This window comes from Antechinus flavipes, chromosome 3, assembly GCF_016432865.1.
Source record: "Antechinus flavipes isolate AdamAnt ecotype Samford, QLD, Australia chromosome 3, AdamAnt_v2, whole genome shotgun sequence".
NCBI classification, from domain to species: Eukaryota; Metazoa; Chordata; class Mammalia; order Dasyuromorphia; family Dasyuridae; genus Antechinus; species Antechinus flavipes.
The window spans coordinates 410474905-410502514 of NC_067400.1; the positions used below are offsets into that span (position 1 = coordinate 410474905).

At 34.3% G+C, this 27610-nt stretch overlaps 1 protein-coding gene across 5 annotated transcripts in view; it reads left to right on the forward strand.

Annotated features, from left to right (window-relative positions):
• The window catches only part of ZNF385B (zinc finger protein 385B), a 531497-nt gene that overhangs the window by 423339 nt on the left and 80548 nt on the right, over window positions 1-27610 (forward strand). For all 5 annotated transcript variants that reach the window (XM_051986113.1, XM_051986114.1, XM_051986112.1 and 2 more), the window contains one exon: window positions 913-1055. In XM_051986113.1, coding sequence (XP_051842073.1) covers window positions 913-1055 — 143 coding nt within the window. The remainder of the gene's footprint in view (window positions 1-912; window positions 1056-27610) is intronic.

Sequence of the window (27610 nt, forward strand, 5' to 3'; positions counted from 1 at the left end):
CCTAAAATCTCTCTTAACTAAGACCCATTGCCTCTGAAACTTACTCAGGATAGACAGTGTGGTTGTAAGTTAAAGTTCAGAAATTCATTTTTGTATAGATTTTTATTTTAAAACTATTCAATCTAAAAATCAAAAGTCTAATTAATGGGGATGGTTATTAATATAAATGTTAAAAAGTAATGAAAGAATTTATAATCATTTAAAATCAAAAGACAGAAGAAATTTCATTTAGAGTCTGGTTTTGAGCTATATGTATATTTATACAACATTGCCCCAAATCTTCTCTACTTTTTCCCAATCTCATCCTTTCCCACGCATATTTATCCTCAAACAAGGGAAAATCCCTGACTTGTTTTATATTGTGAAAACAAATAATTTAACTCCAAGCTTCCTTGGAAGCAGACAATAACTATAGAGCATTAATATTTCTTTTCCTTTAAAAAAAAAGGCAAAATAAAATAATCACAACTGTTCCCAAATCTAAAGATTGTATAAAATGTCTCCACTAATTATTCATAACATCATGTATAAGGCAACCCCACGTGGTAATAGGCATCTGGCTTTAATAGAAGCTCCTCCCCTTCTGTCTTTTGCCTTTTTGGCTTGTCGGAGCTGCTCAGACATTTTCATTCTACAGTACCCGCCAGTATGATTCATGTACCATATGTCTTTTTAGAGTCTGAGCAAGTACGACCCTGGGCATAGGGAAGCACTCTGCATCATTTAGACAATGAGAAAGTAAGGTGCCTTTTAATCGTATTGACTCCTCCTGTACCATTTTATTACTCCCACGTAATATATCTCTTCCAGGTTGCAGCACAGCAGTTTTATTCTTGTGCCCATAGGTTGTGAGAGATATGGAGTGTGAGTGACTGAATTTCTCTTTTTTGTTGTTGTTGTTGTTCTTGGCAGGTAGTACATGCCACAGTACCACACTTCCTGCACTTGTGCGCACACCTACCCTGATGATGCAGCCTTCCCTGGATATCAAACCATTTATGTCCTTTCCAGTGGATAGTAGTTCTGCTGTTGGGCTCTTTCCAAATTTTAACACAGTGAGTAAATGCATTTTATGTTATTTATTTGTCCCTTCCTTGATCTTTTTTCTTTATTGCATTTGAGAATTTTCAATAGATGGAAACTCTCTTTCCAAAGTGTGTAAATTTAGCATTAATTATTGATCAAATCTATTTCGTCTGTGTTAGGGAAGATAATGTCTCAACCATAGGAATTACTAGTAGATTCACTTTAATACATTTTTCTCCAAATGGCTTTTTACCTGTTGCTTTGCACAATTTTGATAAACCTTCTAGTAAAATAGGAGCCTCACTTATTTCTGGGATCCTGTTCATATGCTAGAAGATTGTAATTTCAAAGTATCAAGCTAATTTTTCTTGCTAAACTAGAAAGGAAAAAATGATTCTGAACTTTGTCTCTCCAAGAACATTTTTATTTTGCAGACTTTCTAAATATCTTGTGAATCTTAGACAATTGGTATTTTTTAAATGTTTAAGTTATTATAGATTAAATGTGAGTCTGATTCAATCAGGATTTTTGCAAAGGTTAACCCTTTTTTGGGAAGATTCTACATTTAAAATATGTTAATTATTCATAAGATTCTTAAAAGTTCTTTCAACAAATTATAAATATTAATAAAGTTCTCTCATATCCAATCACCTTGTTTATAATCAACTGGACTACTTTCCTAATCTGAATGCTTTGCCAGTAACACATTGATATCTTCCAATAACAGTCAACAGACTTCTAAAAGTAGAAATGGTTAAGTAATTTCGGCGATGATGGGGCTGATTTCTGTACAGTCAGTAAGTACAGTCTAGTTGGGCATGATCGTTTACATGGATTAGACAGCATCATAGATGTTGCTGTAATCGGAAGAGAATTGCATTATCAACACCACCAGACAGTGAGTGTTTGAAGCACTGCCAAGTGTTTCCTTTTGCAAACTTATCTTCTGCACGAAGTGAAAACAGCAAGAGGATTTTTTCCTCCAGGGTTGTAAATAAATTCTGCTGACAGGCCTTCTGCCATGGCACAGAGTTGTAAGGTAATTAGGGTGTAACAGATCAGCCAACTTTTTAAAATAGTGGTGGCCTTGACTTGGAGATTAAACAGTTGGGATTTTTTTCTCCCCTTCATTGGGTTTTTCAGACACAACTGAGACAATAAAAAGGAAAGATGGTAAGCATCCTTTACGATGCAGTGAAACCGATCAGTAAGATAAATTACCCTTGTCCTCTTCACCAAACTCCATCAATACAACCCTCTTGGAGCACAGCAATATACTATTTCAAGAGACTAAATAAAAAGCATGTCTATTATGTCTTTTATTGAACATATGTGCTGATCAACAATAATCACATTGAATAATATCACTTGGTACATTTATTACGTTATTATTTTACTTTTGTTGTTTGTTTTTTCCCTTTAATGTGTATTTGGGAAACGGCACCTGGAATAGAGGAGTGGGGTGTTAGAGAACTAATAACCATGTTAACTACTACACAGATCACCTGTCCACAATCATGCCTTTGCACTATGTGAATAATGCCTGCCTTATACGTAATCTTGGAAAGATAAGAAATAAAAGTAAAATTTCTAAACTGGTGGGTGGGACCTATAGCTATATACAACATGCATATTTGTTTCTTTCTCATGCTGTAATTATTTACCTTTGATATAACTGATGCAAAAATGATATTTTTTAAAGCTATCTAAAGCATGCTTCTAGAAATGGAACTTCACTATTTACTGTTTGAGAGAAATCTAATTTCTTCCTCAAAATAACATTTTGTTAAAGAAAAAAGTGGTTTCTACCCAGCCCTCTGTGGGAAACAAGCAAACAGCTCCCAATGAAGCCAAACACGAGTTCAACCTTCACTCTAGTCTCTCTTACTTTCTACTATGTGAAGTATGTTTCTTGGGTAGAGAATCTTTCAGTTAGTTAGAATATTGAAAAAAAGTTATTGAATCAAAATATGAATTAATGAATTTATGTAACTTAAGTTGTATGAACTGAGTGAGCTGGTCTTGGAGTCAGGAAGACCTGAATTCAAATCCTGCTTCTGACAACTGTTTTGAACAGGCTCAAGTCATATAAATGAATTCTCACTTGAAGTGACTGAACAGTTATCTTGAGCTTTAGTGGAGGGAGTCTGCATACCAGGGGTTCCTTATACCAATGAAAACACAAGCCCAAATCAAAATGTATTTATAAGACAAGCTTGGCTTTCTAATGGTCTTCACAAAACTCTAGAATAACCTATGGATTTTGCATAGCTTTTGTTAACTTACATTTGTGGATTTTGCAGGTGGGATTTTCTATTATGGCATCCTAATCTAAAACTTATGCACATAGTGAATGTTTGACAAGTGTTAGTTTAATTGAATTGAAATATTATCTAATTTATTTCACAAAGTAACTACCTTTTTTTCTTTAATAATGTTTTATTTTTCCTAATACATGCAAAGATAGTTTTCAATATTCACCTTTGCAAAATTTTGTGTTCCAAATTTTTCTCCCTCTCCCTCTGCCCCTAAACAGAAAGCAAATTGATATAGGTTAAACCCCTGCAATTCTTCTAAATATATTTCCATATTCATCATGCTGTACAAGAAAAATTAGATAAAAAGAAAAAAAAACATGAAAAAGAAAAAACCCACAAATAAACAACTACAAAAAGGTGAAAATATTATGCTTTGACCCACATGATCCACTGAATGTGGATCCATAGTTCTCTATCTAGATATGGATGGCACTTTCCATCCATTACAAGTCTACTGGAATAGCTTTGAATCCTCTTATTGTTGAAAAGAGCCAAGTCCATCACAGTTGAACACCACATAACCACAGTGAACAACACATAATGTTCTCTTGATTCTACTTACTTCACTCAGCATCAGTTCATGTAAATGTTTTCAGGCTTTTCTGATATTAGCCTGTTCATTATTTCTTATAGAGCAATAATATTCCATTACATTCATATGCCACAACTTATTCTGCCTTCTCAAACTGCTGGTATCCATTCAACATAATTTTTTTTAATGTAGAATTCTTCCTCCATTTTTGCTCCCTGCTTGAACTTAATTTTATTTTGTAGATTCATTTGCTGGAAAGGCTGAGCTTTTATCTCATAGATAAAGAGCCTATAGCAGTAAAAGCTTAAGCAGGAATTGCCACATACAGATGCAGCCAGTATTTTAGGACCCAACTTTATAAGCATTCTACCAAAAAAAGCAAAAAAAAAAAAAAAAAAAAGTCTTAGCCCAATTGTCTTGAAAGGAATGAATAAATATCTTATTAAAATGTGGACTAGAAATACTAGACTTGGAGCCAGAATATTTGTGTTTGATTCATAGCTATTTATTATACTTGTGACCTTGGGGAGGTCACCTTCTCAGGGCCTCACTTTGCTCATCTGTAAGATGAGGAGGTTGGACCAGCTGACCTTTCAGGTCCCTTCCAACTTTAAATCCTCTGATCTTGTGCCTGAAATAACATAGGACTAAGGAGTAAATATAGCAATGTGTAAAACCCTGATTAAAAACCCTTTTATCACTTAATCATTTCTGCTCTGCTGAGCAAGTTTTTTTTTTAATTTTTAAAAATTTTTATAGTTTTTTTATCTTTCCAAATACACATAAAAATAGTTTTCAATATTCACCTTTTAAAAATCTTGTGTTTCAAATTTTTCTCCCTCTCCTCTTCCTTCCCAAAGACAGCAAGCAATCTGATATCGGTTAAACATGTGCAATTCTTCTAAACATATTTCCATATTCATCATTGAGCAAGTATTGAAAACCAGTTTTCTAGACACATTTGAGTTCATCTCTCTCTCTCCTTACCTCCTTCCCTCTCTTCTTTTAGTCTCCCTTCTCCTTTACCCATTTTTCTCTTCTCCCATCTTTTCCTTCCCTGCTCCCCTTCCCTCTCTCTCTCTCACTTTTTCCTTTCATCCCTTTCTTGGTATATATATATACTCCCCTTCCCTCTCTCTCTCACTCTTTCCTTTCATCCCTCTCTTGGTATATATATATATATATATAAAGCAAGCCATTATAGACAACATATTTGAAAGAATGCTGTCAAGAACCTACCATCATTTCTGAGAAACCAATTCACAAACTGTTCTTCTTTATAGCCTACTTCTGAGTTTAGAATAAACACTCATGATGAATTCCAATAATACCTTATTTTGGCCAGGGTATATTTGTATAAGGAATCATATTTTGAATAGGTATATGGAAAAAGCCTTTTGTAAAAAGCATCTTGTTTTCCTACCTGTGAGATAAACACTAAAACGGTAGCCTTTAAGAAAATGACATATTTTAGTTCTTTTTAAGTTCAAAGATTTTGTCTATTTCCTTCCTAGTAGATTGTTAGAAAAAAATTTGAAAAAATCTTTCTGCAGGAGAAATGCTCCACAGTAACTACCAGTACTCTACACAGTAACACAGTTACTACCGGTAAGTATCTCTACGGAAATGGGCAGCCTTAGAAGCTTAGTAGATAGTGTCAAGCATTGACTCATCTTCCTGAGCCCAAATCTCATCTCAGATACTAACTGTATGATCCTGGGCAAGTCACTCTGTTTCCTCCTCTGCAAAATGAGCTGCAGAAGGAAATGTCAAATTACTTTAGTATTTTTACCAAGAAAATGCCAACTGGCACCACAAAGAGTCAGAAGCAACTGAGCGACCCATCTTGAACCCAAATAGGAAGCATGACATGACAATGATACACAAAACACATGGCATCAACTAGGGCAACTAAGTGATGCAGTGGAGAGAGTCCTTCACCTGGAAGCAGAGAGATTTGAATTGGAATATGTCTGTAGACACTTAATAGTCACTTAACATCTCTCTACCTCAGAGGTTAAATATAAAATGAGGAAAATCATTATATTACTGTAAACTATAATGTAATATGAACTGCAAAATATGGGAAATAATAGCTACTTGTAGTAAAGATCAAATGAAATAAAATTTATAGGCAATTTGCATAGTGCCTGGCATATAGAAGGCACTTTTTAAATGCTAGATGTTATTGTGTACAAACAATACATATGTAGGATAAAGTAGAGATAATCAACAGATGAAAGGCTCTAAGATTAAGAACGACCAAGTAAAACTATTCTTTCTTTCTATCTATTTATCTATGCCTGCCCACATATAGATATATATGTATGTGTGTGTCCATATATATATACACACATCTATACTATATATGTATACTGCAAGTATTTCTAATATGCATGTATCTGTACAATTTATGATTTCTGTAAAGGAGGTAGGAGTAACTCAATAATTTATGCCTTTTCTGAGTCCCTGAGGTGCCATAACATTTTAATTTGTTAAAGATTTCTCATCATTCTCATCATTAAAGGATTATGGCTATCCAGATAGAGATTTTTAAAAGAAGTAGCATTTTTTAAAAATGAATCTTTGCCTCTCTGTGTTCTAGAATACTCTCAACCACTCCCCTCTCAACCCCTTCACAGGATGGAATAGTGTACCTTTCATGGCTCTGTTGATAGTTCAATATTTGCTGTACCTCAAGTCATCAGTCACCTCCAGTCTCTTTTCTATCAATACTTCTTTCTTGCCTTTTCTGTAAGGCCCTATTGGTTTTATGGAAACTGTGGTAACCATCCCATTTCTATTCTGGCCTCAAACTCACATTTTTAAAAATCCTCTGGGTCACTGATATGGTTCATCAGCATTTGGGGAGTCTCTTCATTGCTCAGAAGAGAGTTCTGGATTCTGTAAGGGAGAAAGAAGATAAATTGAAGGCAGTTCAATTCAGCTCTGTGGGAACCTTACAAGTTTAATCTGGAGAAGAGAAACATATGTGAAAAAAGCCCTAAAAAGGAAATGCAAAATGCAAGCTTTATTATTGCTCTATGTACAGGGTAGAATTGGGAGGTTGTTGTAAATGGATTTGAGGGGATTCTGGAGGAGCCATACACACCCGTTATCTTTGTTATTTAGTATGATTTATGTTTGTCAAGTGCCTCATGGTCATTTATTAATTAATAGGCATTAATAGATATTCAGAAGGAAATACTAGGGCTTGTGCCAAAAGAATTGGGCTCATTTGCATTGAATCCTCACCCCTTCCTACATAAACAGCATATTACTTTTGCTTTATTTTTTGAGAGAAGACACAAGAACTGATCCATAACTTTATTCAAATAGAATGAGTTCATTAAAAAAAAAATCCTTATACCTAAGATTCATGAAGCTTTATAATTTACAGACATGTATTATACATATGCATTTCTAGATTTAAAGAAAGATCTTTCTATTCAACAATATCCTCAGAACCATAGTAACTTGTCAGTTATTCTGTCAATTGACAGGTGTTTTACACACCTATTTATTTGATTTGTCTTTGTGAGTCCTCCCATAATTTTGCAACTGTTCAGGAAGGCTGAACATTGCAGGTCACCGATGCTTTATCGAAAGAGTTTTTACATTCTTGTTTTAGTGAAAATAATCTGATTCCTGTCTCCTACCTTGTAATGATTTTTTCTTCCAATCTATGAACAGGGATATGTAGATGGATTGAGGACTCTTGCTGAAATATTAACCTGAAATTCTTCATGTGATTCTTTTAATTGTTTTTAAGAGTATTTGAATTCTGTATGACAATCTATACGATGATCTATATATGTTTGCCAATTATTTTATCATCTCTGGGTAACTCTTTGAGATTCTGCATTAAGTATCACATGGCATTCCCAATGTATATTTTTAAAATGATATTTTCTTGAAATGGAAAACAAAGAGGGTACTAAACAAGAAAACTGGGGACTAGAATAATTTTATTTCTTAATAATTATGTTGCAATGAAACCTTTATAGTTAATATATTTAGTTTATTTGTTTTTGAGTCTATCTGTTTATTAGACTTCAGAGAAAATTATTATTTATATCTTACTTTAGAATTATCAAAATGACCATTTTTCTGTAGCTTATACTTTTAAAGATTCTATTTAAGGATTCTCCAAAATGGCATATTTTTCAAGTGTGCATATTCAGTAATGACTAGTCTCAATGCAGTTTAGTGGAAATAGTGCAGGATATTGATTCTGAGGACCTGATTCAAAACCTATCTCTACCACATAGTACCTACAAGACTCTGGGCAAATCACTTAACCTAGGCCTTCAATTTCTAATTTATCAGATCAAGATATTGATCCAAATGACATCTAAAGTTCCTTCTAACTTTAAATCTATGTCCATATTTTTTTTTTTAATGCTCTGACAAAGATATAACTTTTGATATGATAGTATGTTTATCTTACTGTATCAGTAATATATTTACATCCTTTTATGTATGCATGTGTATGTGTCAGCACCTCGAAGGCAGGCAGCATATGTGAGACAATGAATGCTTAGAATTCTAATATCTAAATTCATGTCTCAACTCTTACATTTATTTACTATCTGAGTGGCCCCTTAAAATATCTGAGCTTCATTTTTCTCATCTTTTAAAGGGAATAGTCATACTGGAATGCTCTACCTAACAGGTTTATTATGAGGAAAACATTCTGTAAAGTGCTATATAAATTTATAAATAAGTTACAACTTTTTCTAAGTTGGAAAAAAAGCATAGCAGAAAAATATTTTTAATTATTTTATGGAATATATTTGAAAGTTCCTATATTTATCAAGGAATGTACTACCTATATACATTATCACATAAGAAACACAATGTAATTAAAACTCACATTGTTCAGTTCTCAAGAAACTCATATTCACAGAGTGGGAGAGAAGTTGTAACTAGTATACCCATCATTGAGCCTAAAGATTAAAAATAAGCTACCTTCCAGATCACAGCAACATACCTTAAATCTGTTAGGAAAAACAAAAATCATAGAATTCTTTGAAACTTTATAAAACTAATGGAAGTTCAGTGTCAATATCTGAGCTCAGAATTTATTCTATATTCACTCAGATGTGATAGTGTTGAATTATGCAAATATGCAAATTGGTAGAAAAAAATATTACTTACCATCTATACTATTCTCTGCCTTACCTCTCTTTCTAACTCATCAAATTTGCCCTATAATTAGAGTGACTTCCTTCTATCCCTTTTTGCTGGTAAACAACCATCCCTCCCTTGTGTAAAAATTCTGTTCAAGATTTGCCTTTCTTAACCCTTTTTAGGGACTTATTACCTATATTATTGTTTTTTATTATTTATTACCTTTATTACCACTTACTTTAGCAGTCCTATTAGCATCTGATTGTCTACATTTATAATGGGGGGCAGCTAGTGGCACAGGCCTGGATCAGGAAGGTGAGTCTTCCTGAGTTCAAATCCAGCACCAGACACTGTGACCCTGGGCATGTCGCTTAATCCTATTTGCCTTAGTTTCCTCATCTGTAAAATGAGCAGAAGGAACCCTTCCAGTATCTCTGTCAAAAAATGCCAAATGGAATCACAGGGAGTCTGAAAAGAGCTTTGATCGTGGTAGTCTGGGAATACCTACACTCCTGCTTTATGAATGGGCACCTCCCCCAAAACCTATCCTGTTCTGTGTGCCCAGGGGGCTAAGGACTTTTTACTTTTCAGGACTGACTCCTCATAAATCCAAGTACTATGTTTTACACATAGAAGATATACGGTGATTCTTAAAATCTGCAAACACACACAAAAATATCAAATATCAAATATCTTTGACCAGGCTCTGCAGTAGCAGAATAAGGGATGAGACAGGGGCCCCTTGGACTTTCTAAGAGAAGATATCTGTCAAAGGAAAGGCTCTAGGAGCCCACTCTGCATCCTCTCATTTGGCCCCTGTATTACCCTGGCCTCAACCCTCATATTACTCTAAAGCCTATTTTACAGTGCTAGGGTTTCAAGGATTATGTGTACTTGGAGGATGCAGCAAGTTCTCTGGCAACAGAGGGGTTCCCATCTCTTGTCCCAGAAACAGCTTGTCAGTTTTAAAGAAGAGAGTCAATTTAGAAAATTCTGTCTCTGTCTCTCACTGTGTGTGCTTGTTTCTGTCCCTCTCTTTAAGTCTCTGTGTGTCTCTCTCTTCCTTTCTCTCTCTTTCTCTGTCTCAATGTCTGTCTGTCTCTCTCTCTCTCTCTCTCTCTCTCTCTCTCTCTCTCTTCTCTCTCTCTCTCTCTCTCTCTCTCTCTCTCTCTCTCTCTCTCTCTCTCTCTCTCTCTCTCTCTCGCCCCCTCTCTTCCCCTCTCTCTCTCTCTCTCTCTTTGTCTGCTCCCTCTCTCTCCTCCCTCCCTCTCTTTCTCCTTCTCCTTCCTCCTCTCCCTTTCTCTCTTCCTCTCCCTCTTTCTTCTTCTCCCTTCCCCTTTTTACACCCCTCCCTGTTTCTCTCACTGTGTGTGCATGTTTCTGTTCCTGTCTCTTTCAGTTTCAATTTGGGTGTCTCTTTCTCTGTGTCTCTCTCTGTCTCTCTCTGTCTCTCTCTCTCTCTCTCTCTCTCTCTCTCTCTCTCTCACTCTCTCTCTCTCTCTGAGTATGTAGGGCCTGCCTTCCTTTTAATTTTTAACTAACTACTTATAGTTAATATATACTATATAGTGTATATATGCCAAGTATACATAATATGTAATATAGTTAGCATAAATAATATAGAGTTAATATAGATCATGTTTATGACTATATATGTATATATATATACATATGCATACATATATTTATATTGATATATCTAACTCTATATCTCTACATCTACATATTGCTATATATCTGAATCTATGTTGATCCTTCTAATTTTTATCTAACAACAATAAAAGCAAATTTCATTCTTTAACTTCTTTGAGGGGACCAAGTAAGCCTCTTGTGTGCTTTGTACAACCTCAGTATACTGTAAAAACATAATAAATATAAAAAGTAACAACTATTATTGTACAATTCATTCCCTCTGGCCTACTAGAGGTATTTCTAACATGACTGCTCAATAAATATTAATTAATAATGGTATTCTCTGAGAAGCTGATAGCAAAAAAAATGGGAAATCATCCAATACTATAGCCATTTTTAGTTTCTCCTGCTTAGAATTAACACTTCTTATGGGGAAAGTCCAAGTCTTAGAATATTTCAGTCCCTAGACTGTTATAGGGCAGCTAAGTGGTAAAGTGGATAGAGGGCTGGATCTGGAGTCAAGAAGATTATCTTTCTGAATTCAAGTATGACTTCAGAAATTGAATAACTGTGTGACCATGGTCAAATCATTTTATCTTGTTTGCCTCAGTTTCTTCATCTGTAAAAGGAGTTGGAGAAGGAAACAGCAATCCAGCTGGAGAAGGAAATGGCCATACACTCCAGTATCTTTGCTGAGAGACCCCCAAGTGGAGTCACAAAGATTCAGAAACAACTAAACAATAGCAATAAAACTTTTATTTGCCTCTGAGTGTGCAAAGGATGAAGTAAAGAGTTGTTTTAAGTGGCACTGATTTGAATGGTACTAACACTTTCAGGACCATTGCAGGTAGCTTGGAAAATGCCTTTTCTAGTTTAACTTTTTTTTTTTGAAGTCAGTTAATTCTAAATATAGGCATTAAAAAACTGACATGGTGGTGGTAATGGTGCCAGTTGTGGTGTAGTAATAGGGTCCATTTTTGATGTGGCTAAAAATATGTTATAGTCAATTCTTTTAGCATTCTTAACTGGGAAAAAAGAGAGCTAGTCTATGCTTCCCTTTTATTTTGAAAAGATCAGAAAACTGGGGATATAACCCATGTCCTTTGACCCAAGTTTAATGTTTCCTCCACCTGGCACCACTTTATTGGAAAATCACAAATCTAAGTAAATAGCAAGTAATCTATAACATACCAAATGGAGCATGCAAAAGCAAGCATAACCCCCCAGGTGATGCATTTGAGAAATATATGTTTTTTGAAGCACTTGATAAATCCTTGTGTCTCCTAAATTCAGACTGAGAAAATATCTTCTATACTATACCCTTTTAAAAAGATATCTTTGTCTTGTCTGCCTATTTGCTTATTTTTTTAATGTATCCTTTCCTAAGTACAAGTAAACAAGGTAAGTGGTTTAGTTGGTGAGAAAGTTATCTTGACCACTTTCACCTGCTGCCAGTTTAAGAGGAAATATACCCACATATAATGTTAACCCACTTTGCACACAAAGATTGATACCATAGGGTAAGAGAAGGGCTATAAACAATACTTTAGCCATTCATTAGTTGGTTTATTGAGTTAGAGGATCTCGGTTAAAAAAAAAAGCATATCCCCAAAAGTTAATTATCTATATGATTCTGTACTAGTTATTATATTCCTTATTACATAGACTTGGTGTGAATTTAAAAAACTAGCAATAAAATAACTTGTGAGGTTGCCTGCTAAAGAAAGGAAGTCAAAAAAAACAACAGATAAGTATACTTAAAAGATGCATTTTGCAAAATATTTGAAAGTAGTTTCCTTATTTTCTCTATTTTCCCATAGTTTGGGGATGATAGAGAAGTAAAAAAAAAAAAAAAGGGAGGGCAAAGAGAGGCCCAGAACAGTTTTTTGTTTGTTTGTTTGTTTTTTCAGTAGTATTTTATTTTTCCAAATACATAGAAAGATAGTTTTCATCATTCATTTTTTAAGACTTTGTCTTCCAAATTTTTCTCCCTTCCCTCCTTTTCCTCTCCCTTCCCCAATAATATGTACAGTCTTTTAAAATATATTTAATAATATGTTTATAATAAATAATATAAATAAATAAATAATAAACATATTTAAACATAGTTCCATATCTTTTGTATTGTACAAGAAAATTGTACAAGAAAAATCGGACCAAAAGGGAAAAAACACAAGAAAGAAAAAACTCTACCAACAAAAAAAGTGAAAATTCTATGTTTGGAACCACATTCATGTTCCATAGTTCTCTCTCTGGATACAGATGGCATTTTCTATCCCAAAGGATTCTTCTTTTAAATAAAACCAAAATATCCTTTGTTAAATAGATTTGCATGATATATATGAAATTATCAGCACATTGTTCATTCTGATTTGATCATTATTTTCCCCTATTGAAAGAAGAGCAATTGTAATTAAGTTCATTTCTTAGTAGAAAAATGCAATGATTAAAAAAAAAATTAGGAACTTTTTCCCCCCAATCTCTTACCCAGATTATTTTCAAAGTCCAAAAGCAAGACACAGTCATCTTGTGAAAAACAAAGAGGGCAGCAATTAATGAAATAGATGAACATCATTACAAATAGTTATTTTTTAAATTTTTATTCTGAACTTAAATAACAAAAAAGGTTCCTACCATAGGTTCTGAAGAACAGGAAAAATATTTTTTAAATGAAGTATTTTTAGATATTTTAGATATATGTGCATATATATAGAGAGAGATGTACATATTTGTAAAAACAATTCAATACATATTTTCAAAATGTTACTGCTTGTTCTCCTTTCTAAACTTCTTTCTCTTCTATGAATCTTAAAAAAAAATGTTTTAGTAGCTCTATATTTTGCCATCACTATTGCTAAACCTCACTTCTTCCCAACTTCCCAATTAGTCAATATAATGTTAGAAACAACAATAAAACTTTTAAATATAGTGAAGAAAATTGAATCCACAGAGTCGCTGTGTCCAAAAAAATCTCTCTCTATACCTTATGTCCACCATCTTTCTCTAAGGAGGTAGGTAATATGCTTCATCACAGGTACTCTGAGGATATGATTCCTCATCACAATGATCAGCATTCTTAAGCCTTTCAAAGCCATATTTTTCTTTACAGTGCTTCTAGTTTTTATACAAATTGTTTACTGTGTCAATTCACAATACCTCCTCCTTTTTAATACTAGTATAGACCCCCTTTTACCATCTTATATCTTTCCTTTCCTCAAACTCTCAGATTTGAACTAATTCACAAAAAGGGACAATTGTTTCTTTTCTCTGTTAAAAGGGAGAAGGTAGTTCCTTACAAATGTTCAAATAAATTAGAAATTTAATTTATTAAATTTCTCAGTTTCTTTGGACACTTGTTTTGCATTTCAAAATTCCTACTCATCTTTGTTCATTTCATCATAAACTCTCAAATTCTTTTATGCTTTTTTTGATTTTTCCTCCTGTAGGATTATACTAATTAAAAAAAAACAGTTTTGTAAGCCTATATCTTCCTCATTTTAGAATATTATATTCTAAGATCTCTATTTATAGTAGATACTGCCGGATCTTTTTTTGATCCTGAGTGTAGTCCATTGGTATTTGAACTGTTCTTTCTAGAAGCTTAAAATTTATCTTCTTTGATGTGTAAGCTCTGGTTTTTGGTTATAACATTCCTGGGGCTTTTTGTATAGGGGTTTCTTTCAGGAGATAATAGGTGGTTTCCAGCTTCGCTATACCTTTTGATTCTAATAGGTCTAAGCAGGTTTCATTCATGATTTCTTAAAATTGAGTATCCAAAAATTATTTTAGTCATGGTTTTGAGGAAGTGTAGTTATTCTTAAAAATTATCTCTCCTTGATCCATTTTCCAGGACAAATGTTTTAATATCAATTACATTACATTTTCTTCTATTTATTTTATTTTTTTTATTTTGTTCCAATATTTCTTTGTCTCATGAGATCAGAATTCTCTTTGATCTATTTTAGTTTTAAGGAAGAGGGTTACTCAGGTTAAATTTACCACTTTCTCTTCTAAGTTATTGATTCTCCTTCCAATTCTTTCCTCAAAATACTTTGTTTTCTTTTTTAGCTTCTGCTTCATTTCATCTAGATACTCATGTAGTCCTCATGGATAGTCCACTTTTCCTTTGAATTTTTGCTGCTTTTTTTCACTCAGGTCCAACTCTTTGATGTGAGATGAAGGCCTGTTTTAGGTACTGACAGAGAGAAAAAGGGGGAAAAGGAAAGTTTGGAGTCTGGAGGTAGGGTGGAGTAATGAGTTCAGTTTGGGATATGATGAATTTAAGATATTTATGGTACATCCAGGTTGAGACATACAAAAGGCAGCCACAGATCTAAGCCAGAAGGTGAGGAGAGAGATTAAGGCCAGACAAGAAGATCAGAGATTCATCTATAAAGAGATGATCATTTAATTCATAGGAGCTGATGAGATCCACAGACAAAATTGTTTAGAGGGAGAAAATGTCCAGGAACACCCATAATTAACCAGAATGAACTTGACGGATACCCAGCAAAGTAAAGGTTGAAGGAGGGATCAGACAAATTAGGAAAAGAAATAGAGAGTGATTGATAGTGTTGAAGGCACTATCAATGAAAGGTCAAGCTGGATGTGTGTTAATAAAAGGTCATTAGAAAGAGCAGTTTCATTTGAATGGGGAGATTGGAAGCTGGAGGGTTTAAACTGCAGAATTTAAAAGAGCTGCAAGGAACTAATGGAGTAGAATTGGGTGCACTATTGTAGACAGTTTGTGTTAAGGAGCTTAGCCACACAAAAGAGGAAAGATCTGGGACAATAGCACCAGGGATAGATGGATCCAGTTGAGGAGGGGGGGTTGTATGTGAATACATGTGTTTGAGAATGGGAGAAGCATGGACATGTTTTTAGGAAGTAGATTACTGAGAGATGGGATGGAATGAGATCTCATGTATATGAGAGGACTTGGCAGTGCCCAGAAAAGGGCCTCCTCTTCCGGTAAAACATGAGTGAAGGAAGCAATAGTGGAGGAGAGAATCTGAATGATTGTGGGTAAATGAGAAGAAGAAGGACCAATGTTCTCTTTTTTTTTCCTCCTGTAAGAGGAGGCAAGATGCTCAGCTGAATGGGGAGCAGAGGTACCACTGTAGATTTGATAAGGGATAAAAAGATTTGGAATGGAAAAGTGACTGTGCTGAATGGGACACTGAATTGATTATGGAGGTATAAAAGGAATGCCAAATGACATGGAGGATTATATAAAGTTAAAATTATATAAAATAAATTTGTAATGGTCTCATTCATCACAGTTTCATGACTTTTTCCAACTCTGTTCAGCAGCACATAAATAAGAGGAAATAATAAAAAGTTGAGGCTAGAGATAAAATTTATTTAAGAGGCATTGGAATTCATTCCAAGATTTTAACACAAAAATAGAATTGATAATTAGGCACAATTAAGTCGATTATGTTAGAAAACAGGCAGTTTCTACTTGGGAAACATGGGGTAGAAGGAAGGTATCATGTTTAAGCAGGAAAGGAAAAGATTGGGATTGGAGAAATAAAAGTTTCTATAGAGTCACATGCTCAGATAGTAGGCCTTTATGTCCTAGAATAAATATTACAGAAATTCAAAAAACAGATTTCTAGAATCTATAGTGGAGCTAGTAAGGACTGTCTGAGGAGATGGAGGTCATGTACTACCCAGAATATTAGGGAAACATTGGGTTAGAAATCAAAAAGGCTTAATTTTGTTATTTCCACTTATAGATTAGTGACCGTAAGCAAATTATAACCTATTTGAACTTGTTTCCTCTGCTCTTAAAATTGAGGGAACCTGTCTTGCCTACCAGAAAGATATATTTTTTAAAAAGGGGAGTTCATGAAAATTTAGTCTATATGTCTTATTTTTATATCTCTCGCAAAATGTCACATGGTGGATTCATGCATAACAAATGCTCTATAAATGTAATTGCTAAATGAATTAATGAATGGATGGTGCTTGAACGGTTTAGAATATGATTAGGTATTTAGAGAGGCAGTGTAATGGAATGAAAAGAATGCCAGGTTTGAAATAAGTTGGTCCACAAGCAACGTAGTAAGTGATTACTATGTGTATCTTGCAAAGCATAAAATCAAAAGAACTGTGTAGACACCATGACTTTGTCACTTAATATTCTTGGGGGAGTTACTTTTTGTGATTTTTTGGTGTTTTAGTTTCTTAATTTGTAAACTGAGGGGGTTGGAATAGTTAAGCTGTGAGATATTTTGTAATTCAATATCCATGATTTTATAAAGTCTGGGAATAGGATTTTATTTGTTGTTAAATTCCTACTTATCAGTCAATCAATAAACATTTATCAAGCAACTACTATGTGCCAGGCACTGTGCTTAGCACCAAGAATACAAAAAGAGACAGAATTTAGTTGGTGCTTCTAGGAGCTTATAATTTAATGGAAGAGTCAACATGCAAATAAATATTTTCAAAGCAAGCTTTGTATGGGATAAATAGGAAATGATCAATGGGCATAATACACTAGATAGAATTAAGAGGGGTTCAGGAAGGCTTCAAGTAGCTAATGAGATTGTAGTTGGGACTTACAGAAAGACAAAGAGGTCAGAATTCAGGGCACGGAAAGGAGAACATTCCAGCCATGAGGGACAACCAAAGAAAATGTCCAGAACTGAGAGGTGGAGTTTCTTATTTGTGCAACAGCCAGGAATCCAATGTCACCAAATCAAAGAGTATGTGTTAGGGAATAAGGTATAAAAATATTGGAAAGGTAAGAGGGGGATAGGTTATGAAGGGCTTTTAAATGCCAGAGTATTTTATATTTGCTCTTGCAATAGGAAGCTAATGGCATATATTGAGTAGGGGAGTGACATGATCATACCTGCATTTTAGGAAAATCACTTTAGTGACTTAATGGAGAATGGATTAGAATGAGAAGAGATTTCAGGAAGGTGATTACAAAAATTTAGACATAAGGTGATTAGGGCTTCTATTAGAGTTATGGTCATGTCAAAGGAGAGAAAGGAGTGTATTCAAAAGATGTCGCACAAGTAAAATTGACAAGTTTTTGGCAAAAGTTTGGATATGGGGGTTAGTGGGGAAAGAGAGTGAGGAATCTAAGAAGACTCCGAAGTTACTAGCCTAAGGATGGGAGAATAATATTGCCCTCTGCAGCAATGGAGAAAGTAAGAGTAATTGGAAGGATTAGGGGAAAAGATAATGAATCCTGTTTTGGACTTAAGTGAGTTTAAGATCTTTACTGAACATCAGTTAGACATCTAAAAGGTAGTTGGAGATAGGAGACTGGAGCTCAGGAAAGAGTTGGGGGTAGGATAGGAAAATTTTATTGACATCAACATAGAGATGATAATTAAATCCTTAGGGACTGATGAAATCACTAAGTGAAGTAGTATTGAGGGAGAAGAGGGCCCAGAACAAGAACCCCGAGGGACAAGTATGGTTAGAGGGTGTGATCTGGAGGAGGATCCAACAAAGAAGACAGAGGAGTAGTGAGATAGGTAACAGGAAAGCCAGGAGAAAATTACATCTAAAAAACATAGAGAGAAAAGAGTATCAAGACAAAGAAAGTGCAGTGTCAAAAGCTGCAGAGGTCAAAAAGAATGAAGGTTATACAACACCAAAGTCCCTTTTTGTAATAAAATCTGTCAGAATAAAATAAGATATATGTCAGACACTTTAAAAAAATTCAAAGTACAGACCTTTGATGGATTTATTGATTATTAAACTAGACCTATAATTTCATTTGCTCTTGATGACAAAATTCTTATTATTAATGCATCTTTTCTATAATCTGTAGTCTTAGAGAGTTCCCTGAGATACCTAAAATGTTTAATGACTTGTCCAGAACCAAAAATCTAGTAGTGTATAAGAGGAACAGCTTGAATCCAGGTCTTTTTGAATCTGAAACTGGCCATTTATTAGCCACTGCATCAAGAAGCATTTATTGAATACTTTCTACATTCCATATATAGTACAAGCAATATACAGAAAAGGACAGAAATAGCCCCTTGCCCTCAGGTTCCTATTCTTAAAAAAAGAAACAAACATGAAAATAATTCATTTTATCTGAGGTAGATACAGAATCTATAGCAGGTTATCTCAGAGGAAAAGGCACTAGCAGCTACTGTGGAAGCAAACCAGGGTGATGGAAGTAAATCAGTATAACATAAGTACCTACCTCTGGGATGTGTTTCAAAGACTATGAGAAGGCAGATAAGAAAGAAAACTGGGGGAATTAAAGACACACTTCATGGGTTTCACATTTTGCCAATGTTTGTCCCAGTTAACCTGCAACTGTCTTTGGACAAAAAGGAAGTTTTTGGCAGTGGTATATTTATGTTGTATAACTTATAGACATGTACTCCTTAAAAGAAACAAAGTCCTAAAACCATATACCATAAAGCCTTTCAGATTCTAGTACCTAGCACATAGTGGGCTTTTAATAAGTGTTGATTGATTGATTGATGTGATTTATGAAGGAAAAATTTTTAAATATTTGAAGTCATTGTAAAGAGGCTGCTCCCCTCTTCCCCCTGCCCCAGGATTTATTGAGGGATCATTGGATTTAAAATAATACTTGAAAAGCATTTCTTTTAATATAGTAGCAAACAAAATAGATTTTTTGAGTTATGAATTACTTTTAAAAATAATTTTACCCATTCAAGGCATATTGTTGGGTTCTTCCTCTCAAATGCTAACCATTTTCTGGCAAGATTTCATGGTTCTCTTTAAGTTTCTGTCTCATCTGTCTTTCATAAATGTCATTCTAAAGAAAAGGGTCCATTTCTTCTAATGACATTTTGATGAGTAGCTAGCATAAATCAGATGTTTGTTATTTGACAAATATGAATAATTACATGTTCTATTCTGAAAACATAAATATACATATACATTACATATGTACATACATATATATATTAGAAAGGAAAAAAACAGTGATTTCTCATATACACAAAAATGTTTTCTCCCCAGATTTGAAATAGCATCCTAAAATAATGTTTAAAATCACATAAGCTAATATATTCACAGGCCCACAAATCAAAGCCTATTCAGAAAGTGAGACATTAGTATTCCTCAAGAGTGAAAACCATTTATTAACATCAGAGAAATGTCAGTCTCACAATGTCTGAACAAAATGTTTAGAAGGGATGCACATTGTCTAAATCATTCACTTCAAAAGGCCATGAATTTTATGACATAGTCTTTTTTAGAAAGTCCCCTAGCACACTGCTCATCACCCCTTATGCAATCAGACTTCCTGTTGTCTTTAGAGGGATTTGCCTGGCCCTTTTAAATGGGTGAGTTGCTTCCTGAAGAAGCACTGGGGCTAAGATAAAAAGTTTGCTGAAGCTATACATCAGTGCTATATTCTAAGCCATTGTAATATAGTCTGAGACAAATAGCAAAGTTTGCCGGGAATCTGTCATCACAGGAAATTATCAACAAGTCTAGCCTTTCCTTTTTGTATGTTCATGGCCTCAAGGGCAATCACAAAAGATTACAGTTTCCATTTCAGCTTTCATATCACTGAAGCTTTCCATCTCAAACTAGACTTGAGAAGTTGATTTCAAAAGGCCAGTTTTTGCCCTGATCTTTGGGGAAAGTCATGGTTTGGTAGCTGTAGCAAGTGGTGTTGTTTTGGTCCAATACACAGATTTGGTCCAATGGCCAGTTACATTTAATGTATTCAATATAGTGACATTTCAGCTTCATATGTTTTAAGTGTGGGGCTTAAGCAAATTTTGATGAGAATCTGGGACAAAAAAGAACCTTGATGGGGAGTTGCAGAGATGAGAATTTCCCATGAATATTTTGATTTCCTTGAAGTGCTATTCCTCTAAGGAGGTGACAATTTGAAAGGGAATACAGGTGAATCCGGGATAGCTAGATGGCACAGAATAGAATGTTGTGCCTAAAGTCAGGGAAACTCATCTTTATGAGTTCAAATCTAACTCCAGAAACTTAATCTCTAGGGGACCTTGAGCAAATCGCTTAACCCTGCTTGCTTCAGTTTTCTCATCTGTAAAATGTGCTTGGGAAGGAAACAGCAAACCAAAGTGTCTTTGACAAGAAAACCTCAAATGGGATTATGAACAGTATTGCCAAAGATAGAAGAAGAGATCATATGGAGCAATGGAAAGAACACTGAAGTCCCAGCATCCTCTCTCTAATCTTGACTTTGCATCTGTGTGTGCTTGGGCAAGTCCTATAATTTCTGTGTGCCTCAGTTTACTCCTTTGTCAAATAAGCGGGTTCATTTCCATCAGTAGATCAGCTATCAGGGATAGCAGAGTACTGTGGAGCTCTTAATTCTCCGTACTCCACACTAAGCCTCTCCTAACAAAGCCCAGGATCTCACGAGCTTTGTTGTCTGCCGTAATACCCTGGTGACACATGCTGAACTTGTAATCCACTAAAAGCCCCAGATAGTTTTTCAAATAAATTGCTGTCTAGCCATGCTTTCCCCATAGCAAAATCATGCAGTTGATTTTTTTTAATCCAAATGTAAGACTTAACATTTGTTGGTATTAAATTTTATCTTTTTAGATTGACCTCAGTGTTCATGGGATTATAGGTTGAAAGATTTAGAATTAGAAAGGGACCAGGGAGGTCATGCATTCCATTCCCTTCATTTTACAGAAGAGAAAACTTGATGATGAAGATGATAATGATGATCCACAGTTATAGAACACTTTAAGATTTACAAAATACTTTACATGTTATTTTATTTGCTCTTCTAAACAAGAAGGTACTATTATTATCTCCATTGTATAAAAGAGGACATTGAATCAAATAGAAATTAAATGACACATTCAGAGTCTCTCAGCTATTTAGTAAGTGGCACAAATTCAGGCCCAAGTCTCACACTCTATCCACTGTGTCACTGAGCTGCACTAAAGACCATATTTCATATTGTTGAGATGGTGGGGAAATTCTTTCATCCACAATATTAGCTCACCCAGCTAGTTTTGTGGCAGCATTAAATTTGATAAGGTTATTATTTATGCCTTTATCCAAATAATTGATTTAAAAAATGTTAATAGCAGATAGCCACTCACAGATCTGTAGTAGGTGCTGATGCAAATTTCCTTCCCAATGCCATCACCCCATTAAAGACTCTTCCTTTGGTGCATACATTTAACCAAGTCCAAATTCACCCAATTGTCCTATATTTAAAATCCTTTGTCTATCTTTTCCTTGAGAAGAGTGTGAGAGATCATCTTCATAGTAAACTAAACATTATTCTCCAAGTTGTTGATTCACAATAATCCTGTCAAAAATAAGAAAACCAGGTTGTTCTGGCACCAAAGGCTCCTTATTAAGCCATGTTTTCTCATTGTGATTACCACATCCGTTTCTAAATGTTTGCTAATTTCCTCTTAATGGTACAATCTAGAATTTTTCCAGGAACCAAAGTCAGATGCACTAAAGTTTTCATTTTCCACATTCTTCTCCTTTTAAAAAATTGTAATGACAACTGTTTTGTTTTTTCCAGGCCTTTGATTTTTTTTCATTCCCCAGCATATAGTGAGCTTAACAAATATTTGTAGATATGTGCCAACCACATTAATTATAAATACTGAATTACAATTATATTTATACTGTGGATATATTGTGTGTATGCATATATATTTGTAAGTATGTGTATGTATGCATACATATGCATACATGTATATGTATTTATATATACATAAGTATTTATATTTGGGTACATATGTGTATATGTACATGCATATATACACATGTCTATATCTACTCATTCTTAATGGAGAGTGAGGGAGAAGAAAGGGCAAAGAGTAAAGGGAAAAAAGGAAAAAAATGAAAAGTGGAAAAGAATAAAAATGGATTGTAGGAGAAAGGAATAAATGAAATTTACTCAAGATGCTGATAGCATCTCCATAACAAGAGTCCTCACAGACTACTTTTCTAAATTAAGCATCTATGATATTAATTTCAAAATGATTGAGTCTACAGGAAGGCTCAAATAGAATTTCTATAACCATGATAGTAATAACATTGGAATGGGAGGAAAAGATGAAGATTGCCTCTTCTTAAAGAAGCAGAGAATGAGGTATATGTTGTCAAATAGAGGTTTGATTTGCTTAACTGTATACTTCCTTGTTATAAAATGAAGCTTAATTGGGGGTCATAAGTGGGGAAGAACTAATTCTAGTGTTTGTTGTTTTTTAGCATAAAAATTTAAAAAAAAACAACCAGTTACTTCATTCTTCTTGGACTCACTTTTTGCATCTTTACAATAAGTGGATTTGATTAGATGATATCTGAGGGTTTTTTTTCTCTGAAATTTTCTGATTATAATATGCCAACTTAGCCTTTTTAAAAAATTTGGCCTGCTTAGGATATTCCATTGTCATGATTGTAATATCCCTTTCAGTTTAACCTGTTATATTGACCCCTACCAATTCCCAATTGTCACATCTCTTATTACAGCCAGTGTGTGATATCTATTCTCCATGTGAGATAAAACAACAACAACTATTTTCATTTCTTTGCTTACTGGTTGAACATGGAATTTGTCCAGACAGGTCCCAGGTTTTCTACTTGTATACTTGTTCCTTCTCTACTGGGATTTTCCTTCTCACATCTTTTTAATTTGTGTCATGGTCTTGTTTTGCTTGAGCATTGAGATGCATCTGATTAGTCACTGAGCAGTCTTTCAAATTTAACTTTGACAGAACGGTTTTGAAAGGATGCCAATTAACAGATTTGGCTGTACAGGCGGATATATTGATTTTTAAATCAAGAAAGTCCATTACTTCCCTCATCTCTTATAAGACCTTTATGACAATTTTTTTCCCCAGTGGGTAGACCTGAAAGCCAGCAAACTCACCCTTAATCTGATTATTGTCTTCATATTTCAGATACTTCACATTTATAGTCTTTCAAACCATGTTAATATGAGTCAGCAGGCAGCTCTAATATCATTTTATTTCCTTTTTCTGGCAGATGAGAAGCTCTCATTATCAAAAAACACAAAACTATCTACCTCTGCTTAAAGTCTTTTTTTTTTTTTTTGGAAAGATAATCTTGACTTAACCCAGACTATTCACAGGAAGATCAAATACTGAAGTTAAAGTTTAAATACATTGACCACAACTAAAATTGGAAATCTCAGTTTAAAATATATTATCTTTTAGAAATAGTGAACATTTTCCACCAATAATTACCTATGTATTGCATCCCCCTTACCCTTCCCCCCAACTAAATTATAAGCTCCTTGAAGGAAAAAAAATATTCTTGAGATTTTTTTGAGCCTTTCCTTCAAGCACCTAGCTGGAAAAAGGAAGAAAGTGGCATGCATATCTTATTACTTGATTGAATCAGAATTCAATTTGGGTCTGAAATTTTTTAAAGGGGCATCATGGGAAAATGTCCACACTGAAATCACATTAGAGAAGCACTTTGCAGTTATTGTTCTAAATCTGCATTCTAAAAACATGGCTTATTTTATTTTCACTTTTGGTTCTGGTTCTTTCCTGTATGGGGACCTAGCCAACCCAGGTCATCTAAACCCAATCATTTTACTTGCTCTTGGTGAACACATTCCAAGTTGTCATAACTAAACAATTGGTATTCATCCTTCAGCTAAAGATCTCATTTCCAAATTTGACAATGTATGCCTCTTTATTTTACTGGGATATGTAATATTGCATAGTCTTTATTACAAACCCCTGGAGAGTAAGGACTTCACAGTCTATTCCCTTCTCTAGTATTTCCCTGCCAAGCTATTCAACACTTAGACCCACAACTTGGCCGTCTAAGCACTCTGTTGTTTAAACAATTTTCCTTGTTAAATGTGTATTCCTCATTCCCCTTAAAGGGGGCTTAACCATCTTTATATTATTTTTTCCATGTTATTATCTTTGAAACATTTAAGTACCTTAAAGATGGAATTATTTTGGTGTGAGGGGAGGAGGATCAGGACATGAGTGAGTTTTTACTTATTTTTCTTGCATTCTGATAAAAGAAAAACAGCTCTTCTATTAGTTTCCAGACTTGTCTCGTACACTTGTCTTTTCAACAAAAAACCAAACCAGCAAAAGCATCATGTTTGCTTTGGAGACATATGATTCAGCTCATTACCTTAATGCTGTTTCCCTACAGAGATAGATATCACTGAAACTGCTGAAAACTGAGGTTGAAAGAAGGTGGGGCAGAAGATGAAAGACTATCTTTAACATACAACATTATTATTTTTTTAAAATAACTTTTTATTGACAGAACCCATGCCAGGGTAATTTTTTACAACATTATCCCTTGCACTCACTTCTGTTCTGATTTTTCCCCTCCCTCTCTCCACCCCCTCCCCCAAATGGCAAGCAGTCCTTTACATGTTAAATGGGTTACAGAACATACACCATTTTAACCAGTTAGGCCTGTCAGGGTTTGCTTTTCCTAACTTCAATATGTTTGCAACAGTCTTAAGTTTACCTGTCTTACTGTTCAATGCAAATGTATATTAAAGTCCAGAAACTTTTTGCCAAGGATCACCAGACATTAGTGAAATATCTGATTAAATTCCATGCCCACTGCAACCTAAGTTTGAAATCTCTTTGTGAAATGAACTTTTGTAAATGTTCTTTGCCATGCCTTCTTAAATTACTAATGGCATAATTCCAGCTTTCCTGCATTGTTCTTGACCCCAGCACTATGGAAAATCACCAGATGCACACAGATCAGATCAAAGAAATAGAATATTTTGCTTTTGTATGAATGATATTTGTTATTTATGATAATTGATTAGTTAGGCTAAAATTGAGTTTACAGTAGGATATGTGGACATACCATTAAATATACCATATTAATAAAATATATTTTTCCTAAAAATTCAATAAATAACTTAAGCATTATTTCTTTGCCATAGACTGAGAAAGTAGAATCCCCACCAAATAAAAATATAAATAAATTAATTTTATATACATATATAAAGAAGAAAGAAAATAAAGACTAAATAATTTACTCTTACACTTGATAAATAAACAAACAAATGCTTTTATCACTTATTTCCCAAAAATATGTTAAGGGAAAACAACAACCCATTCATCTTATCCAATAAAATGACCAGATCATAAAAATCAATTTAATTTTTCATTCTGTATATAGAAAAAAAAGTATCAATGGTATTGTTGAAATTGCAACACTATGAAGTTAATAGTTTTACAAACTTCAATTGGGGAGGACTTTGTTCAGTAGTTTTCCATTGGCAGTATTGGAATGTCTCATACGTGTTCAAGTGAGCTTATTTGTCCTGTTGAAGATGGAATTATAACAGAGTTTGATTTCTTATGAGGTTATCATGATACAGCATTTGAAAGAAAGCCTGTGGCAACCCACCTGCCTTTCCTTCTTGAAAATGTGGACAGATATGCCCCTTAACATGTTTGTTTTTTTTTTTCTTTAGTCTTCATGTATCCTGAATATGTACTTTGATAAAATAAATTTTTGTTAACTTATCTTAGGAGATTCTCAAAACATTAAAGAGAATCACACACACTTAGAGACCGAATATCAAGGCAAATATAATAATTAGCAATCATCTCTGGACAAAGTTGTGATTTCCTCTGAGGATAATATATGTACAAATTTCTGGGTGAGTTGGTGATTTCCTCATAGAAATAATGGAAAAAGAGCTAGGAACTGAATGGAACTACAATTAAATTGTACCCAAGATATTTTTTTTTCATTTATTACAATGGGCAAGGACTAAGTACTACCAAGGTGAAACATTGTAAATGTTACTTCCTTAAGAAGTTTATAACTTTAGGGCAAATAAAGGGTACAGTGGATAGAACACTGGCCCTGTAGCCAGAGGACCTGAGTTCAAATGTGACCGCAGACAGTTAACTCTAACTAGCTGTGTGACTTAGCCCCAATTGTCTTGCAAAAAAAAAAAAAAAAATTATAAACTTTCAGGGAGAAGAATGCAAATAGACAAGTAATTATTTTAAGATAAGTGCAATGTAGAAATCCATCAAAAGAGATACATTTGTATTTTAGATGGGTAGGAGGTTTGAAAGAGAAGTCAGGACATCAGGGGAAATCCATTAAGAGATTTTACAGCATTTCAAGCAAGAGTTCCTGAACTATGGGGATACTGGTAAAGATGTGGAAGAGGGAAGGAAATAGAAATGGGAGAGATTATGAAGGTAGAATTGAAAACTTGTTGCTGATTGAATTCAGAAGCTAAAGAAGAGTCACAGGTGACTGAAGTTCAAACATGAGTGACTCAGAGATGGTAATTAATACCATCAATAGATGTTGAGAAGTTAAGAACAGCTTTGGAGAGAGCATGGGAAGTTCATATCTGGACTTGGAGCAATTAATTGTTAGGGCATATATTACCACCAAAAGCAATTAGGAAAGGGGCAGGCTGGCTTTTGACATACAGATTTGTGTGTGTGTGTGTGTGTTTATCCTTCCATAAAGCGAAACTAATGAATCTCAAAATTCTCATTCTCTAGAGATAATAGAAAATACACAATTCTTCTTATTCTTCAGATAGATCCTGTACCTGTTCCAAACTTCATCCAAAGACATTTTTGCAATTGTCTCTTGTCAAATACACACACATACACTATTGTGTATGGCAAAAAATTAATTAACTTCTTTGTGAAAAGGTAAAAATTTTGGCAATAGATATAGCATTTGCTAGAAGTAAAAGGCATTGATGATTTTCTTTGTTCACAGTGAAAACAAATCATACAAAACAAAATAAAATACTGTATTTTGGTTGTCTGAATAGTCCTCAAAAGAGAGAAAGTGAAGTGGATCAGTCCAAAAGCATTCATTTATTTAAAAAAAAAAAAAAAAAAAAAGGATTACAATTTAAGGTTCATTTCCTGGTAACTACCCCCAGAGGCCTGATTGGCTGCCTTGTCTCTGGGAATAGCAGTAAATTGTAGTGCTTACCTTAGCTTCCACATGGTGGCTCACTTGGGAAGTG